The sequence below is a fragment of the Cnephaeus nilssonii genome (genome assembly GCF_951640355.1).
Source record: "Cnephaeus nilssonii genome assembly, chromosome: 16".
In the NCBI taxonomy this organism is placed as follows: domain Eukaryota; kingdom Metazoa; phylum Chordata; class Mammalia; order Chiroptera; family Vespertilionidae; genus Cnephaeus; species Cnephaeus nilssonii.
In genome coordinates this window covers 44,519,866-44,539,991 of record NC_137087.1, presented here as the reverse complement: position 1 = coordinate 44,539,991, position 20,126 = coordinate 44,519,866, and the positions used below count along the sequence as shown (strand labels likewise).

Sequence of the window (20,126 nt, the reverse complement as noted above, 5' to 3'; positions counted from 1 at the left end):
CTAGCTCCTGTTAGGCTTCTGGAGACAGGCGTGTGCAGCCCCTGATCACAGCTAAATGTCAGCGAGCCCCTCTCCTCCCAGTTAGAGATGAATTGTTGCTCAGGAGATATTTCATCCTTAATGCCTCCTGCTTGAACTGGAGCATGCATCTCGGGGAGGTTATGTTTTTTGCCCAATCTGTCTGCTGCCCCCTCCCCCGTGGGCTCAGGGAGCTGCCCTTCTGCCTCTCAGCTTTCATGGGGCAAGAGGAGGGGGTCCCTCTCCCCTTTCAGCCTCTCCTCGTCCTTTCCCTCCCCACCAGCTCACCTCTTGGCAAAAGAACAAAGCCCAGGCAGCTGCCCAGGCCCCCTACTCAGCTCCCAGCACAGGAGGTGTCCCCAGAGCCCTTGCCACACCCCACCCCCATCCCAGCTGCTGGCTGCATTCAGGGCCAACCCAGACCCTGTGGCCTAGAGAAGAATTGAGTGTAGAGAGAGGGGTAGGACATGGAGAGACAGCCCTCATGAGGGTCTTCTGCACCCACATCCCTCCCCATCATAAATGTAAAAAAAAAAAAAAAGCCCTAGTGATATTGTGTGGAGGTAAATTGGTACAACCTTTCAGGTGGGTAAGATATAGCCAGGGCCTCTCCAAGGTGCATCCCTCTGGCCCCAGCAATGCCATGTTTAGGAATTTATTGTAAGGAAATAAGCAGGAATAGTCCAGACAATTTAGCTGCAAGGGGCTCATCCGAGCTTGGTTTATAAGAGTGAAAAATTGGAAACAATCTAAACATTCCACAGTAGGGATTGGCAATGACACAACCATCAACACAATACTGCACAGCCACTAAAATGATGGTGTGGAAGAATGTTTAGCATCATTGAAAGGTGTTCACATAACGTTGAGCAAAACAAGCAGGTTGCAAAACAGTATGTGTACTAAATGCGAGGTGGGGGTCTGAATGAGATCCTGGAGTAAGAAAAGGGCATCAGTGGGAAAACTAGTGAAAGCCAAATAAAGTCAGGAGTTCAGTTGGTAATAATGCACCAATGCTGGTTTCCTAGGTCTGACAAATGGACCACGGCCATGTAGGATGTTAGCATTAGGGGACACTGGGTCAGGGGCATGGAAACTCTCTGTATCATCTTTGCAAGCTCTCTGTAAATGTGAAATTCATCCAAAAGTAATCTGATTTAAGAACTCATTATATTTATAATGCAAACCCCATTTTTAAAACAGTATATATGAATCATGGTCTGGGAGAATATTCACCAACATGTTAACTTTAGTAATATCTGAGGGGTGGGATTCTGAGCAATTGTAATTGATTTAATTTTGATCATTTGAATGTTCCTTTTTTCAGCTCTATAGCAGTTGTATTGACATATAACATTGTATAAGTTTAAAGTGTATAACATGTTGATTTGATACACATATATTGCGATAAAATTACCACTGCAATGTTAGCTGACACCTCCATCACATCACATAATTACCGTTTCTCTTTTGTTCTCACATTTAAGATCTACTCTTAGCAATTTTCAAATGCACAATACAGTACCATAACTAAAATCACAATGCTGTACATTAGATCTTCAGATCTTTTTTTAAAATAAAGAACATGTACCCCTTGGGTACTTAAAAAAAAAATCAAACCTGAAGTGTCACTGGGGACCCTGAGAGCAGTCCAATTCCCAGCCACCCACCCGCCTCCTCAGTCCCCTGAAGGTCTTGAACCCAGACATTCTGCAATTTCTTTTACTTCTCTCCAGCCACTAATTGGCATGACCACCCCTCACCTCTGGAAACTCCAGAATTCCAGGATCTGAAATTCTCTTCTTTGATCCCAATCTCCTACCTTCTCACGTCACTCATTCCCTCATTCCTACTCACTTGTTCTCTGGTCCCTTAAGCCCTCCCCCTCCTCCCGGTCCACCACTCCCATTCTGGCTTTACTTCCTCCCTTCCTATCCCGGCTCCATGTCAGCCAATTCAGCATGTGCTTCCTGCCATCCTGATACCAATCTCCAGCCTTAAGCAACACTGCCATCCACTTTTCTGGCTTCTACTCCTGGGCGTGCTGGACCAAGTAAAAAAAAAAAAAGCGAATTCAGCCTGGTTGGTGTGGCTCAGTGGTTGAACACTGACCCATGAACCAGGAGGTCATGGTTCAATTTCCACATGCCCTGATTTTGGGCTCAATTCCCAATAGGGGGCGTGCAGGATGCAGCAGATCAATGATTCTCTCTCATCATTGATGTTTCTATTTCCTCTCCCTCTCCTTTCCTCTCTGAAATCAATAAAAATATATATTTAAAAAATAAAAACTATTTTGAAAGGCTCATTTATGCTGCCTAAACTCATCTCATCCTTCACTTATATGTGTTAAACAAACAAACAAACTTTTCTCTACATCTGTGATTAATTCATCGTTACAATTCCACAACCATTACAAACTTCCTCTGCAAGCCTTCAACTCTGACTTGGCCAAGTATATCGACCCCATTCCTCGAAGAATATTTATTGTCCTCTCTACCTGACCCCAAACCCACCAGTCCACCCCAGAATTTCCTGGATTATCACCCACCATTTCCCCCCTCCTGTCTCTGAGGAAGAAGAGTTCTTTTTCCTTACCAAGAACCCAACCTCTCCTGCATCTTCCCAGAATTTTCACTATCACGTGTCTTCTACATCTTGTCCATCTGAGCTCTCCCTCTTTCCTCTTGGTCCTGGACAAACTTTATGAACGAGATATCACCTTGACCACGTCTAGTTCCTTGCCATTCACTCCTCATGCAATGTCCCCACCACCCTGTAGTCTCTTAACAGTTGCCTGTGACCTTGAAATAACCAAACCCTCCGGTCATGTGCTCTATCCTCCTTACTGATCACTCCGGAGGATTTAAAGTGTTCTTTCCCTAAAAACTTCCATCATCTCTAGACCACTTACTCCCCTTGTTTTCCTCCTAACTTTCAAACTCCCCCTTTTTAGTCCCCTGACTCCTTTCTCTCCTCTGACTTCCTAAATACAGGGATCGCCCAGAATTTAGTTTTCTGGAAGATCTTGTCTTGTCTTACTCTGCCCTATCCCTCATCTCCAGCAAGTTCACCATCCTCCTGGCTTCCATTAGCCATCTCTTTAGAAGAATCCCTAATGAAAGCTTCCGAGTTCCCGTTTGGAATGTCCAACTTTCTGCTGCGTGTCTCTAAATGGATGTCCCAGAGCGCCTCAGGCCCATTATAATCGCAATCATTATCTCCATCCCCTCCCCAAGGAGCCCTGCCTTCAGACTTCCACCACTGTTCCCAATAACCAAGCTGAACACCTAGGAGTCACTTGGACTCCACTCTCCCTCTTCATTATCCCCCCAAATCCATTCAACCACCAGAACCAGCCAATTCTTCATGTCTCTTATTTTTATTTTTTTAAAATAAATTTTATTGATTTTTCACAGAGAGGAAGAGAGAGGGATAGAGAGTTAGAAACATCGATGAGAGAGAAACATCGATCAGCTGCCTCTTGCACACCCCCTACTGATTTCACAGAGAGGAAGAGAGAGGGATAGAGAGTTAGAAACATCGATCAGCTGCCTCTTGCACACCCCCTACTGGGGATGTGCCCGCAACCAAGGTACATGCCCTTGACCGGAATCGAACCTGGGACCCTTGAGTCCCCAGGCCGACGCTCTATCCACTGAGCCAAACCGGTTTCGGCAATTCTTCATGTCTCTTGCCCACATGCCTTTGTGTTCTGTCCTCTCCGCCCCCACCTGGTTCTGGCTTGACTTACCTGGACTGTGGCAATATCCCCACCCAAAACCTTCCTGCCTCTCATCCTGCCCCACTCACGCTAATCCTAGCAGAGCAACAGCCCATAGACCCTAAAGCTGGGACAGCATATACTTTATTATCCAAACCAGGATGTTATTGAGAATGAAAGGGGCTCTGGAAAGTAATAATAATAATACATTTTAATAATAATTACAGTGGGACTTCCCTGGGCATATGGTCACCCTACCTAAAGCACATGTCTGACCACATCCCTCTCTTGCCCAAAGACCTTCCATGACTGCCATTAAATTAAGTTCCAACTCAGACTAGAATTCAAGTTCTACCTTTCCAGCATCTGGCTCATGCACCTCCCTCTCCTAATAAACAGAACTACTTGTTGGCCTTTAAACATGACTCATGCTACCTTAGTCCCATGCCTGTTCATGCTCTATCTTTCTTCAGGAAATGCTTGTCCCCAACTCTGGTCCTCAAATCCTATTCTTATTTCAAGGCCAAAACCACAAACTACCCTCCATGAAGTCTCCCCTCATTCTTTTCTTGCCCCTCTTTTGTAGCACTTGGCATCTCTTCCTAAATATGACATTATTTCTACACTTGGCTCTATGGAAAGTGCTGATCAGTGGCTGCACTCAGCCCCACTCCTAGTCAGCTCTTTGGCTGGGCAGCTGCTTACAATGTGGCCTGGCATTAAAAGATGAGCTGGGCCAACCGATGTCCTCTCCTGGGGATTTGAACTATGAAATACAAAGAGACCAGAGCAGTTAGTAGAGGTGATATAGAGAGAGACTCGGAGAGGCCGGCTGGTCAAATGCAAGTCACGGTTATGAGAAATTATGAGGAAACCCAGGAAGCTCTATGTGCTGCATGGGGATCAGACACAGTTATGAGCTGGGGCTCTGGAGGCCAACCTGAGTGAGAATCCTGACTCCTCCTAGGGCAGGATACCTAACCTCCTCCCGTCTCAGTGTTATCATATGGGAAATGGGGATAACGTTATCAGCTAACTCACAGTGTTCTTAACAGGATTAATTGAGATAAGCAGGGACACCAATGTGTCTGGCATTTAGTAAGTGCTCAGCAGTTGTTAGCAATCATGCCACCTCCTCATCCTCCTCCTATAATTATTACTAATTTTATTAATATTAATGAGGAGAGAAACACACAGAGAAAAGAGAAACCCTGTGGGCTGCCTTTCCACCTTACTATGGGAAAGAAATTGGTCCCCAGAGCTGCCTCAGTCCCTGCCTGCTTTCTGGGCCCAGTTCCTGTGCTGAACCATGTGCTATAATACAAAAGGCCCTCGTGTGCGTGTGCGTGTGCGTGTGCGTGTCCTCAAGTGAACTTCTGTTTCTTGCAAACTGAATGATCCCTGACCAGATTCCTATCTTCCTCCTGGGTTTGGACTTGAGCTCTCCACAATCCTGCATAATACTTCTGTCTACACCTCAGTATCCTGCTTGGGCCTTGAACACAGCTGATGCTCAATGCTTGATGGATGAGTGAATGAATGAATGAATGAGATTCCAAGCTTCTTTAAGGGACCTATGGAAAAGCTGTTTTTAGGGGACTCAGAAATCCATGGGGTACATAGTTGTGAGAGAGTTAGCCTCCTGATTCATGCCTTCGTCCCTCAAAGCAGGAAAGTAGGAAGGCCAGGACTAGGATCACGCTGGAGAACTGGTGCTACAGGCTCCCCTCCCTGAGTTCTGGCCTCGCCCACATGCTGCTAGGCCTTGCCTCTTTTTTTCCTTACTCCCTCTGACCTCAGGATGATGGGCATTGGGGTCACCGGGGAGGCCACTGAGGGAAGAGAGCTGCTGGGTCAGGTTGCCAGGCTGCTAAAATGGGGCCAAGGCATCACCTACCAGGCCTGCTCCACCCCCGCCCCCCCTCGCCACATCCAGTCTCAGCCCTTCCACTCCATTCAAATCCAAACCTTCAGCCATTCTCACACCTTTCAGACCCTTACTTTACCATGCTGTCTTACTGTGTCTTTGTACATGCTGTTCCTCCCCTTCAGGTGCCCTCTTCACCTCCAATGAAAACTCTTCCTGGTCTTTAACATCCAGCTCAGAGCCAACCCCTGCTAGAATCTTCCTGGGACTCCCAGGCAGGGTTAAATGCTCTCTCTCTGTGCTTCCACAATCCCTATGGAGGTTTTTATGAGCCCTGGCTCGACACTCCAATTACCCGCGTATTTGTCTATCCCTGAAGAGGTCCCAGGAACAGGAATTATGTCCTATTCATCATTGTGACCCCAGCACTTAGCAAAGGACTTGACACCTAGTAGGCTTTTACTAAGTGTTTGTTGACTGACTAATGAATGTATCAATTAATTAATTAATTAATTAATTAATTAATTAGTAGTTTCTCCCAGCTCTGGGATCCCTGGATCCTGCTGTTTTCTCTTCATCTCTGGCTGTCCTAAGCATTTTTAAAAGCCTTCTGTGGTCCCGTGACTATTTATCCCAAAGGCACCACTATTCACCCCCAGTCCTGAGCAACATCTGGTGTCCACCATGCAGGACACTGCCCGGTTATGGATTTTGAAGCCAGAAATTTAGGGCTTAGGTACTGAGCAGGGACCACAGGAGAAAGGACAAAATGGAGTGGGTTAGGGACTTAAATGGCTACATTGGCCATTTGGGTCCTCATGGGTGTTTCCAGGCTCTCTCTCCCATACAGGCCTCTGATTATGTTGCTGGGCATGCCTGCCACTTGCCTGCCCTCTTACCTCCTTGGGCCCATAGCTGAGCGGCTGGCGGAGGCAGTGCTGGGCCAGCCCAAGCAGACAGCCTTGCGCGATTGCTGGCTCCAGGCCTCCCAGCCCAGCTTGTAGCTCCCCCCAGAGTGGCGGGATTGATTGGCTGCAGCCAGAATGGGCACCAGTCTCCCTGGCTTGGACAGAAACGGGGCCATCTGTTACACCTCTAGTTAAAAGTACATAAAGTTGAGCATTTGTGCGCCGACAATACCACCCCTGACACCCTCCACGCGGCACAGCGCTCCGGCTCCTTGGCAGGCTTGCGCTCTGCGACAGGCCGGCACAGCAACGCCTACACGCTGGCTGGGTTGGCACCACCACAGGCACCAGGGCTCCACGCCCCCTGTGGCCTAGCCCAGCTGGGTCCGGCCTGGAAGCCTAGATCCCACCTGTATTCGAGGGTGGAGGAATGGATGTGGGAAAGGCTATACATAGGTGAGCAACTCCTGCCCCAGCTCAGGGTGCCTAGGGTGCAGATGATGGCAGACTTCAGGTTCTGATTTGGGAGCACCTAGGACAGCTAGTCCTGGGAAGCAGGCTTCCAGTGGGCCAGGCTGGCTCCGGGATCATGCCAGGCCTCGGGTTTCCTGGGCTACGCCAACCGGAAGAGTCCATCTTGTTACCAAATAAGCGCATGCACCTTGAGTTTGGAGCCATCTTGTACCAACCAATAGGAGATTTTGGACAAGGCTGGGTTCTGGACTTTGGCCTTTGGCGCCGAGTTCTAGATGTTCGTTTCTGGGCTCTAGGATGTGGAACCTGATTTCTAAACCCAAATTTCTGGTGTCTGGGTCAGGCCTGGACATTCAAGGCATTCCACAAATGTCTTTTCCTACTTATCTTCCCCTGGCAATCTAGCCAAGCCAGCCTACCTGGCTCCCAAAACTGTTGTGAGCCGTCTTGCCTCTGCCCCTTTGCTCTTGCAAAGACCTCTCCCTCCAACCTGGAATACTCTATTTCTTCTCTCCAGCCTCTCAGTCCTTCCATCCTTGAAGGCCTAGTTCTGGCCCCAGCTCTTCAAGGCAGACTTCTCTGGCTACAGGGCTCCTCCCGGCTCTGATCTCTCGGAGGTCTCCTCCACCACCTGAATGACTTCTCATGAGTATGTCCAGCAAGAAACTGGAGCTCCTGCACAGGTGGAAACCGAGCTGGCCCTTGTCTCACCCACGGGCTAGAACAGGGCTGAGAGCACATGTGGGAGGAGACTCGGTAAGTGTCCGCCTGAACTTAGCTCAGCTGTGTGGGAAGGGAGACCATGCTCACAGGTGAGGCTGGCTTTCCTGAAGGCCACCCTAATGGCTCTGCTGGTCACAGCCTGGAAAGCAGATGGCCAGGTAGACAGACAGCCTTTGATTACTCATGTGTTTGTTTAATGCACGTTTATTAAGCATGTGCTATGCGCTTAGTCCTGTGTGGGGCATAGAAGAGGAGAGGGAATAATAATTTAAAAAAATGAAATTAGACACAGTCCCTGCCCTCAAAGAACTTACCCATAAGTAAAAAGGCCATGAGATGAATCCAAATAATAATTGCAGTGCAATAAACCATCCAAAATAACAAAAGTGCCCTTTGTCTCATGCAACAATAGACTCTCGGAGCTGGAAAGGACCCAGAAAGCCAGAGGCTAATATCCTATCCTTGGCCAAAACATGTTGGTATACATTACATGACATCATGTGGGTAAAGCTCTTACTTGGCACAAAGTAGGTGATAGTAAAATGATGAAGATGATGATATGGCAATAAGACTGATTATGAGCCTTCTCCGCAGGCTCTAAGTACACTGCACCTGTTGGGGGAGCTCACTCCCACAGAGACAGCGCCTTCCATTGTTTACATTCTCCCCTTCAGAAAACCATCCACAAGGATAAGCTGAAACCACCTGCTCGACTCCACCCCTGGGGTCACACAGCAGGGCTCGGTCTAGGGTGAGGCCAGTGAAATAGATACCTAAGCAAAAAATGAAGGGGTCCTACACAACACTGAGGGCAAGTATTTTTTTTAAACTGTGTGTCCTAGGCACCTCTCTGCCCTCACCCTAGTTCCAGCCCTGCCACCCAGTGAGTCTGTACCCTCCTCCCCAAGCCAGCTCCAGGTAGGAGCTGTCCGATTTTTCAAGTACCCTTAGCCTCCAAAGAAGCTCACCCCAGCAGCCTACAGGTTGTGGGGTGATCTGGTACAGCGCCCAAGGATGGAGTGTGAGGGCAGATGAGGACTGAGAATTATGGTAGGATGTTGGTCCTAACTAGGGGGACTTACCTCCTTTCCTGGACAACACCTCCTTCTAGCCTGGGGGAGTTGCCTGCCACTCTCCCCAAAGCACTGGTGGTACAAGGGCCTAAATAAGGCTGGTATGTCCAAATCAGGGCCCTAAAAGAACCCAGGCCGTAGGCTTTTCTAAAGGAAATTGGGTAGTGGGCCTGGATATGAAAAAGTCATGTGACTCTCCTTCTCATGGGCATCCCCACACGAGTGTGTAGAAAGCAGAATGTAAAGCTTACAGGCCATGGGACACCATGGAGGATGGGCACAGGGGTGGGTGCTGAGGGGGAAGGTAAAGAGCTTGGGGGGTCTATGTTGCCTACGTCCCCTTTTGTGGCCTCCTTGTTTCTGGCCCTCATGGACCCCAACCCGACAAACCTTTGCTTTTTTTCTTTCCTGTTTATAAAGCCCTGCCCACCCCCACTTCCAAGAGCCCTGAGAGGAAATCGGCTATAGAATTCTTCGCACGTTCACAGGCACAAGCCAAGGCCCACAGCGGGTTAGAAGCGCAGAGCGGGGCGAGGGGGTGGGGGTGTGGGTGGGTGGACTTGAACTCGGCTCCTCAGGGCCCCTCCTCCAGGCTGGTGCCAGAGGGTCGAGGAGAGACAACTGGGTTGCGAAGCGCTGCCGACCTCGGAGCGGGCGGGGGCGTGCGGCCAGGGCCTGCGCTTCCTCGGGCCGCCGGCAGCAGGCGCTGTGGCGGAGGCGCCCTCAGTACGCGAGCATTAACTTAAGAAGAGCGCACTCTAATATCCCTGGCTGTGTGGAAACAGCGTTTTATTAAATGCTTCACACAGATTTGGTATAATAAAGATGAATATATTATATCCTTTGCCTCCCCCAGAGTGAGACAATAATAAGAGAGGAAAAAAAAAAACAATAAAGTGAAACATAAATACAATGTAATGGGACTTGTGTCGAGGGACGCGTGGCCTGTCGGGGCTGCCACGGGGCGACTTTGCGGCGGGAGCTCTGGGCCGGGTCGCCCAAGAGCCGGACTCCAGCCCTTCCTGGCCGGACCAGGGGTTCCCAGGCCCCGGTTCCCAGCCTTCCCTTCCCAACTCTGAGCCCCCCTCCCCGCCCCCCCCCCCCCCCCCCCCCCCGCCCAGTCCCACCTCTGCAGCTAGGAAGACTCCAACTCAGAGGCACTCCTGGAGAGGATAAAAGAGGAGGGATCGGCTGGCCATACCTCCACCCTGGGCAGAGCCATGCGCATCCTCCCCGTGGGTGCAGGACTGCCTGGGACATGGGGCCCGCCAGACAGGCAGACTCATGAGCGGATAGAGATACTCAAAGGCTTCTACGTTGGAAAAGTTGCCTTCCCCGTCTGGCCCCCGGTGTCTCCCATAACTAGGCAGAAGTCCCTCATTTGGGTCTTATCTCCAACCTTCTCTGGGGGCCGCCAAAATCGCTTACCTGAAAATAAGAATTTCAAAGCTTTCCCCGCGCGGACGAAGGGGAACCCTAGGAGGTTCAGCCTCCCCCTCCCCGCTGAGGTCGCAGCCAGCGGCCAGGGCTCGATTCTCCGGCCGCGGAGGAGACCGCTCGGCTTTCACTTAACAATACCTACCAGCTGATCTGGTGTGAGCCCCACCTGCGGTGCTGAGCAGCGCAATGCTCCTTAACCTCGGATTCCTCGTAGTTGGTAAAACCGGGCGGTCGTCTGGATTGGAGAGAAGGTCTCTAACGCCTGGCACCCCATCAGCTGTAAAAAAAATAAAAATAAAAAACAGCTACCAGCTGCTCCCCCAAATATTCGTTGCAATCAATAGCCACTTCAGACCTACGATTCCTGCGAACCTCATTTCCTCCTTAGGCCCCAACGCAGGCAACCGCGGTACCCAAACGAATGAGAAGGCTGGGCGTCCCATCACTCTCCCTACATCTTCCGACTTTTACCGCCGTCGAGGCTCAGAAAGATGGGGAGACTTACCCACGGTCCCACAGCCCGTCGGCGGGGCCATCTGAGGTCGACGTGCCTGCACCGCCCATCGCCTGCCCCTGCGGAGACTCTCCGCCCTGCGGTGCAAGCCCTTCCGAGTGGCCGCGGCCGCGGAGCCGGCTCAGGCCTCCCGAGCGCCCAGGAAGCCCGGGCCTCCCCACGGGCCGGGCTGGGGTCCCGCACTTACCGAGCGAAGAAAAACGGATGAGAAAGAATGCGTAGAGGCGGAGGGCTGAGAAAGAGAAGGAGGGGCCCGCAGCAAAGAGGAAGATTCTTGGGGATGGGGGGTGGGGAGGCGGCGCGGGGCTAGGGCACCGAGGGCCTTCCGCGGGGCGTCTGGTCGGGCTGCCGGGGACACCCGTGAAGACTGGCCACCGCGAGGGTCTCCGCTGGGGTCACCACATGGGGGCAGGGAGGCTGCGTGGAGAAAGGGCTGGCTCCACCGCATGGAGTGGAGGGACTTGGGGAAGAACTGGAGGAATACGCAGCGGTAGGTGTGAGATGGGAGCCGTGTGGTTCAAGGTCCGGAACCCAGGGACCAGCGGGAAGTGGAAAAGCCCAAGGGAGCTGGTTCCGCTCAAACGAAATAAGGCGGAGGGCGCACGGCATTCAGCCTGCCTTCCAGGCCCAGCGGCCCGGCTCCGGTCTGCGCCCTGGCGGGCGCGGGCCAGGCGGCGCCAGCTGCTTGCGCGACCAGAACTGGATCCTCTGGTCCGGGAAAAGGGGGGACAGAGGCGGGGAACCTGGCGTCCAGAGTGAGTGGAGGGTCCTGCGGCTTCCCTTCCGCGGAGCTTCACTTCCATCCCGGCCATGACGAAGCAGCGCCGGGGCCTCCGGGCTGCGGGCACAGGCCTGAACCTCCTTCTTCAGTTTGCTGGCAGCCACACTGCCCGCGTTCTCTGTGCGGGTGGGCGCTGGATCGTTGGTTCCTGCAAATCAGACCACTGCGCCCCTTAGTCTAGGCTTGGTCCTGCCGCCCGCCTTCTGTTGTGGGTGTCTGGAGAGCAGGCGGCCCTCTGAGCGGTGGGGCCAGAAAGGATCTGGGACCAGGGAGTCTCGTGGGATGTGGCCCAGGCAGAAGCCAGGATAGGAGAGAACAGGGGGTCTTCTAGGCGGACTCTGCTCCTCAAGAGTGTTAGTGATCCCCTCCCCTCAGTGCCCCGCACTAATGCAGTGAGGCCCCTGCTGAATGACCCACATGCTCTTTATTATGAGAGGCCTGACTCCTGGGCCGGCCTAGTGGGGCTGGCCTGCTCCTCAATCTCTTAGCTACTCTCTGCTTCGGTGCCTCCACCTGTTGGCCCAGGGCTGAGGGTGCAGCCTCGCCCCAACTCCCCCACCCCTTTGGCTTCAAACAGCTGTCCCAGGAGCCCACCAGCACCTACACCCGGCTGCAGACCTGATGGGAGTTCACAAGGGATCAAAGATTTCACCTCAATCCCAGCAGCTGGCTGCCCAGATGACAGAGGGGAGGAAATATGGGGGCTCTCTAGCTCCCCCTCTGGGCTGGCACCTCTGGCCTCCTGCCTGGCTGTCCCCCTTGCCTGGAGAGTGGCCCCCACTTATGTATCTACCCAAATGCTCCTGGTTTTTAGAGGCTCCACTCAAATGCCACCTCCACTGGGACAGAACTAGACTCCTCCCATTTATCTTTACCCTCTTCAGGGTCCCCTGAGCTACTAGGGTGGGGGGGTGTCTGTTTCCTGCCACTCTTGCCTACCCATCACCCTCCATCTTCTGTCTGTTCTTCCTCTCTGCTTCTGGGCCCAGAACATGATAGGGGCTCGATCCTGTTTTTTATAAGAGAGAAGGAGGAAGAGAGGGAGAGAGGGAGAGGGAGGGGTAGGGGAGAGAGAGAGAGAGAGCAAACTCCACACTACAGCTGGTTCCAGAACCCAGGACCCTCCCCCCATGGCCAAAAAGCATTAAAAAATGAGGCTCCTGTGCCTGTGTGTGTGTGTGTGTGTGTGTGTGTGTGTGTGTGTGTGTGTATGTGTTGGAGCAGCAGGGGTGCCTCACACATCTGCACTCAGCTGGCAAAACAATGCACCTACCCTTCTCTCACACCCCTGGTCCCCTCTCTAGGGCACAGACTGAGGTCCCTGACTGGCTCTCTTTTGTCTCTTATTATTCATTTAGTTTATTCATTCAATAAATTCATGAGGAGACTTTGGTATATGCCCCGCTAGCATAGGACATAGAGAGGAGATTCAGGTCCCTTCCTCCCCAAGTTCACAGCCAGGTGGAGAGCGAGACAGAAGGACAGACAGACAAACATGCACATCCCTGGCAATCTGACATGACACCAAGGAGGTGTGTGCTAAGGAGCAGAGAGGAACTGAACAGGTCAGGGAAGGCTCCCCCAAATGAGTTGAGCGCTAAAAACAGAGCAAGAGGTGCCAAGAAGGGAAGTGATAGAACCCTTTCTGCTCCAGATGACAGGAGCAAAGACTCTGGACCAAAAGGGAGGGCTGTTCTGGAGGCTGCAAAGTATGGTCACCTGGGCTTTGAGCACCTCCCAGGAACTGTCTCATCCCCTCTTCCTGTCTCTGCCACTCAGTGGTCTGTCTAGGCTCCCCCTCCCACCCCCAAACACACTTCTAAAGGGCAGTCAATCTCCCTCTGCAGGGCTGAAGTGCCTAGAAGTCAGCCCTTGGGGTGGGGCCCCTATCAAATAGGCTCTAAAAGAGTTAGGCTCTAAAAGAGTTAGGTTCACACAAAAGAGTGGGGAGGGGAAAGAAGAGGAGTGCTCTCCACGTGAGTGCCCTGGCCATAGACTCTGCCCCCTCTGCTAGAGGAGGTTCTGAGAGCTGGGCCTGGCCAGAGACAGCAAGTCAGGACCAGAAGCAGGCTTGGAGCCTGTCCCAAATTTTGGATCAGCTGGCTCCCTACTCTCCAGGCCTGCGAGGAGGCAACTTCCCTCTTCCTACCCCTTCCCCTATTGGCCTGCTTGTGGCCTTAACCTTTTCATGATCTCCAACCCCTTTTGAGACGCCAATATGTTATGTAACATTGTCCCTGGAAGATGCACCCACCTGGGCTCACATGCATGATTTAACACACAATTTCTGGTATCTGCAGAGCTCCTGAAGCCCATTCAAAGAGCCCCTGGGGACTTCTGGTTAAGAACCCCATGGTTCTGGGATTAAGACTTGAGTCAGAAAAAAATAGTCTTCAAATCTTAATGATTCCAAAATAGGCTGTGTGACTTTGGATGGGTTACTTAACTTCTCTGGGCCTCATTTTTCTTATATGTAAAATCAGGGTAATAACAGAAGCTACCTCACAGGGCTGTAATATATGAAATGAGTAAAAATCTTAGCCTGAAGCCAGGCACACGCAGTAAGGGATTATGGTGTTTATTGTCATGGTTATTGTTGTTGTTACTGCAGACGGTGGCCCAGGGCAGAATATAAAAACCAAGTGGGCAGTCCCGGTTCAGCCAGGGTGGCAGGAGGCCATCTATCGGAGTCTACTTCTACAGCAGAAGAAACCCTCTCTGAATTCCACAAGGAGAGTCAGAGTAGCAGTTGCTCAGGGGACAAAAAATGATCCCAATTGGTGGTCAAGTTAACTCATTTCAAGTGGTGTCAGAACCTTTTCTTTAGGGGAGCTCTGGCCTGAGGGCCAATGCTGGTGCTTACACAAATAATCTGGAGACAAATGGGGCTACCAAAACAATCTGGATTAAAGCCGATGGAGCCTTTGGGGATTTACTTGAATTATTCTCCTGCGCGAAGGAATAAGTCATTTTGTTTGGGTCTACAGGGTCCCCTTATCCTGGCAATTCATGCAATATGCTTTCCTTCCTCTTCGTCTGGAATATTCACTAGAGTAGGGGGAAAGCAGATATTTGGCAGAATAAACCCTTCTCCTTCCACTGGAGACAGAATAAGGCTGGACCCTGGTGGTATAGGCAGCGAGCACACATTTGGGCATCAGGATACAGTGCAGTCCAGGCTCTAGAGACAGGCATTCCCTCTGTGGAGCAAACTCAAGGGACAAGCTACTTCCAGCTCCAGGGGAGATGCCACTGGCTCAGCTTACTGGGGGTTGAGGATCCCACAATGTCTTCCCAACCCAGCTTGGGGTCCCAGGCAGAAGGTTAGATTTTGGAGAGCAACTGGCAGCGTTCCTTCTTGCCACCCCCACCTGTCTGCCCCTGAGTTACTCTTCCTTCCAATTTTCACAATCTCCAACTATCCTGAGTGGGGACAGTCAAGGCCCAAGACTTTCCCCTCCACAATATACAATCATTTGTACTTCATTTGCCCGATAAAAACTCATTCAACCAATACACAGAGGGTGCCAGGTGATTGCCTGGCCTGCACAGGTCTGGGGTGTATGGAATTCCCAGATAAAGGTCCCTGCCCTCAAGGACCTCCAGGTTTGTCTGGTGGGAGAAGTGAATTTGACCACAAACCCAAAACATAGCTCCTTGCTCTGCAGGACAGGTGTGGCTCCCAGGAGTTCAGAAAATTCTAGCCACCCACACACTGGAGTCTGTAGTGGGGGGGACGGGGACTGTGGGATATGGAAAAGGTTGGTGGGGCAATTGGGCTGTTGTTGTTTTTTTTTAATGACCTAGATGAGGTGCTGCAGGCAGGGGACCCTAAGCAACAAATTGGGTGGGCAACACCCCCAGGTGCCCCTTGAACTCGTAGCCGTGCCAAGCTGGAGCACAGGAGTTGAACAAATCAGGCCAAAAAGACAAAGGCTCGGGATTGAACTGCTATTGCTGGCTAGGAAAGGAAGAAGAGGTTTGGCCACAGTAGGTGAAGGAGGTAATAAAGCAGATGATTGTAGAATGTCCCATCCACTTTGACATGCTGTGGTTGAAGACTGAAGGCCCCAGGAAATAGTGCCCTAGTGGAGAAATTCTATGCCCCCACCCCCTCTGCTCCCTAATTACATCCCGCATCTTCCTGGCAGCCTCATAGTACTTTAAACTTTGCTAGTCCCTGAGGGACTGGGAGATCGGTCCTACAGGCCAACATCAGGTGTGAATACAGGAACAGATAGGAGGAAGGGGGGAGTATGGGAGGAAGCCCCTTCCAGGATAGGGACCCAAGAGTCCCTGTTCTCTGCTGGCATGGGGGATGTGTCTTGCTTCAGGCCTGGGGCTGGGCTTTGGGGTTATGGCAGGAAAGAGCTGCCGGCCAGAGGCTGAGGCAGGATCCTGAGAACAGGAAGTGAGAGGAGAGGGCGGACCACTCTCAGTCCCACAGCATCCAAGCCAGCAGTGTCCAGCTCCCTGGCATCCTCTCCACCATCTCTAGACTCTGACCCCACGGTTGCTAGGCCCTCATGGCTCCAGAAACAGCACTGATGCACTAGAGACAGGCCTGCCTTGGGGATAGTTCTGCGGCCCTGGGGGAACGGAGAATCCCATTCTCACCCTTCCTGCCTCTGAATACCTGTCCTCCCCCACAAAATGCTGGACAAAGATGGGGAAGAGGGTAAGTAGCTCTTCCCAATGCTCCCAAGCAGGCCAGTGGCAAACACTGGGGTCCCAAACAAGAATCCTTTATCTCTATACTGTCCCCTTTACTCTGGAGACCTGCAAGCCATGTTCCAAACCAAAAACTAAAAGGGAGATAAAGCAACCAACCCATCTCTGGTGCACTGAGGTCCCCATGCTGGAGACAGGGAGAGAACCTGTACCCAGCCCCACAGCCCGGCTTGGCTCACGCCCTCTCTGGGGCAGGTATGGGGGCTAAGAAGTCCAAGAGGTCCCATTTTCCCCATTCCAGCCCCTGGCCTGGCCACAGTCCTCTGCACTAGCCTCTCTGGGCCCTTCTCTGACGAAGCAGGGCTGCCGGGTGGCGCTGCCCGCCCAGGAGTTTACAAACAAAGCCAGGGAAAGGGCTGAGGCTGTGGGGAAGGGAACAGTTCTTCCTCTCTTGGTCCCAACCCCCTTGCCTCCCCTTCTCTCTTGGCGCAGAAATGGAAAATTGGGGTGAAGCAAGAGAGAAAAGAGCCAGGGGCACAACCCCCTTGGGTGCCTCAGGAGAATGAAAGACATAGGTAAGGGTTCACACGCCCATATACCCACAGATTCGCATTTGTTTACACAAATATACAGATGGGGAATGACATACAAATATTCACATTCAAAAACATAAACACATCCAAATACCGATGCGCACAAATGCTTGCCTGATATACACAGAATGCGGGGCCATAGGGTTCCCAGACCGTAGTCTGACCCGAACCCCAGCCTCTCTGCGGGTTCCTAAGAGCGCTGCCCCAGCCGCGGCAGGCCCCCTCTGGGCCCCCGCCCCGCATCCGGAACAGCTGGAGTCGGCCGGGCGGTACACTCTAGCCCGGCGCTGGGCTGGGCGGGGCCGGCAGCCGGGCCGCGGCCCCGGCCAGCAGAGCGCAGCAGGGAGGCCCCAGCCGGCCCGTTAGCCCGGGCACCCGGCCCGACCGCCGGTCGGACGCCGGTCACCAGGCGGCCTCTAGAGCATCGGCCCGAGGAAAGTGTGCAAGATTGCCTGAGGAGGTAAGACCGTCTGTCCCTTTGGGATCAGGCCGGAGGAGAGGTGCCTCGAGCCACCACCAACTCTCACCCCGCCTCTAGGCTGGGGAAGGTTGAGTCCTCTACTAGTCCCCTCCCCCAACCCCTGGGGTTCCCACACCTCCGTGTCCCAGGTCGCCCCACACAGGGCTGCAGAGCCCGTTCAGACCTCCTGATTCCCCCGGTGCGTGGTCCGAGGCCACGGTGAGGGGCAAGAGAGTCTAGGGGTAGGGGCGCTGGGTCCTCGATCACAGCTCTCCAAAGTCCGCGCTGGGCGCTGGCGGGTCCCACCCAAGCTCCTTGTCTTACCTGGACCGCGTGGCGGCTGCGTACCTCCCAGGCTGGACTCGCGCGGCCCTTCTCGGGCGTCAAATCCCGGGTCGGAGAGCTTGAGACCCCCGGGCCAGCGCTGCCCTCACAGCCAGGCCGGCGGGAGGCGGGTGCGCCGGGAGTGAGGCTCGCAGTTTGGGGTGGGGGCGGCGGCATTTCAGTCGTCTGAGGTTCGGGTGCAATAAAGGCACCGCTAATGTAATTTACAAACAGCTCGGGCCGAGCGCGGCGCGGCGCCCGGACTGACAGGCGCATTAGGCAGGCTAATTCCAGCCGGCTCCTCCTACCCCCGGCCCGCTAATTAATGAGCTTCCCAACTTAGAGCCGCCTGCATTGGACAGACAGAGAGTGAAAGAGAGGGCGAGGGAGAGGGAGAGAAGGAGAGAGACGGGGGGAGCAGAGAAGAGAGAGGGAGGGAGGGAGAGAGAGAACAGGAGGAGAGAGGACAGAGAGAAAGAAAAGAGGAGAAAGACAGGGAGAAAGGAGAAAGAGACAGACCGAAGTGCCGCTGCAGATAATTGATTACTCCTCGATCAAGGCTAACTTGTTAGCAATAGTCAATTGCCCCATCTCTCCGCCTCCCCTCGCAGTACGGAATCTGTGCACTCGCCTCGGCTCTTCCAACTGCCGCCTCCAGGACCCGGGGCCAGGAGCCGCCGCGGAGCCACCTGACACCTTTAAATAGCACCGGGGCTGGCGAAACTGGAGCCCCGCGCGGCGCGCCCCGGCTCGGGCCCCGGATTGCTGGAAGCCCCGGCGGCGGCGGCGGCGGCGCCCGCGTCAGCACCCTCCTCCCGGGGCCCCGGGCGGCTCTGCTCGCCGCTGCCACTGCGTTAATCGGCCCCACGCCTGGCCAGCGCTTGGCCCGCGCCCTGCCCGGCGCGGCCTCCTGCCCACCCGCCGCTGCCGCTTTCCCGCGCCGCCCGGCGCCCGAGCTGCCCGCGGGCTGGGTCCCCGCAGCCCGAGCCGCCCCGGCCGGGCCCCCAAACGAGGCCGAGATGACTTCCAAGGAGGAAGGCAAGGCGGCGCCGGGGGAGGAGCGGCGGCGCAGCCCGCTGGACCACCTGCCGCCACCCGCCAACTCCAACAAGCCGCTGACGCCGTTCAGCATCGAGGACATCCTCAACAAGCCGTCTGTGCGGAGAAGTTACTCGCTGTGCGGGGCGGCGCACCTGCTGGCGGCCGCGGACAAGCACTCGCCGGGCGGCTTGCCCCTGGCGGGCCGCGCGCTGCTCTCGCAGACCTCGCCTCTGTGCGCACTGGAGGAGCTCGCCAGCAAGACCTTTAAGGGGCTGGAGGTCAGCGTCCTGCAGGCAGCCGAAGGTAGGTGTTGCCACTGGATTCCCCTGCGCCCAGCGTCCAGAGCCCCCGTTTCCTGTGCCCTGTGCCTCTGCCAGCCTCCTCCCGCGCCGGGCCGTCAGGGCCCTCCAGCCCAAACCGCTGCCGCTGGGAGTAGAGATGGGAGGGACAGGACCCAAACCCTATTTCCTAGGGACCGCTGGATAGGCCAGAGCGACCGGGGCGGGATGGCGGGAACACGAGATCTTTCTGTAGTCGGCCTGCTCTGCCTGGCTCCCTCCTGTTCCCAGTGGCCTGGGCACTCTTAGCCCTGCTCCTGGGAGGAGGAATGGAGAGCCTTTTGCTGGGAACTTTTGAGTAAGGGTAGAGTTGGGGTAATTGGGAAGAGAGGTGGAGTACCAACATTCACACCGAAGCCAGGACTTGCCGCCTATCTGGCTCCCTCCTGCTCTAGCAACCTTGGGTCCTTTCAAACCAACTCTTTGGGGGGCCACGTGAGGGGGAGGAGGGAACAAAACAATTTTTTTCCTAGGGACTTCTGTGAGAAGAGAGCCTGGGAAAGGGGGTTTGCAATGGCCGAGGCTTGCAATAGCCCGGGGAAGCCTAATCAAAAAACCGAGCAGGGAACAGTGGCAAACCGCACACCCGATGAGCCTGGTGGGGGTGAGCGGGAGTGGGTGGGTTTCCTTTCTCCCGTGGCGCAAGCCTATCCTGTGGTTTCCTCGCAGGCCGAGACGGAATGACCATCTTTGGGCAACGGCAGACCCCCAAGAAGCGGCGAAAGTCGCGCACGGCCTTCACCAACCACCAGATCTGAGTTGGAGAAGCGCTTCCTCTACCAGAAGTACCTGTCCCCTGCCGATCGCGACCAAATCGCGCAGCAGCTGGGCCTCACCAACGCTCAGGTCATCACCTGGTTTCAGAATCGGCGCGCCAAGCTCAAGCGGGACCTGGAGGAGATGAAGGCCGACGTGGAGTCCGCCAAGAAACTGGGCCCCAGCGGGCAGATGGACATCGTGGCGCTGGCCGAACTGGAGCAGAACTCGGAGGCTGCGGGCGGCGGCGGCGGCGGCTGTGGCAGGGCCAAGTCGAGGCCTGGCTCTCCCGCACTCCCTCCAGGCGTTCCGCAGGCCCCAGGCGCTGGGCCCCTGCAACTCTCGCCCGCTTCCCCGCTCACGGACCAGCCTGCCAGCAGCCAGGACTGCTCGGAGGACGAGGAAGACGAAGAGATCGACG

General features: G+C 54.1%; 1 protein-coding gene across 1 annotated transcript; it reads left to right on the top strand.

Moving 5' to 3' along the window:
• Positions 1-18,589: 18,589 nt before the first annotated feature.
• Positions 18,590-20,125, top strand: LBX1 (ladybird homeobox 1; the record flags this gene model as incomplete). Its single annotated transcript, XM_079793268.1, is given in 3 exon segments — positions 18,590-18,914; positions 19,619-19,703; positions 19,705-20,125. Coding segments are annotated over 3 exon segments (831 nt in total), but the record flags the coding sequence as incomplete, so codon positions are not given.
• Between the last annotated feature and the right edge of the window lies 1 nt (position 20,126).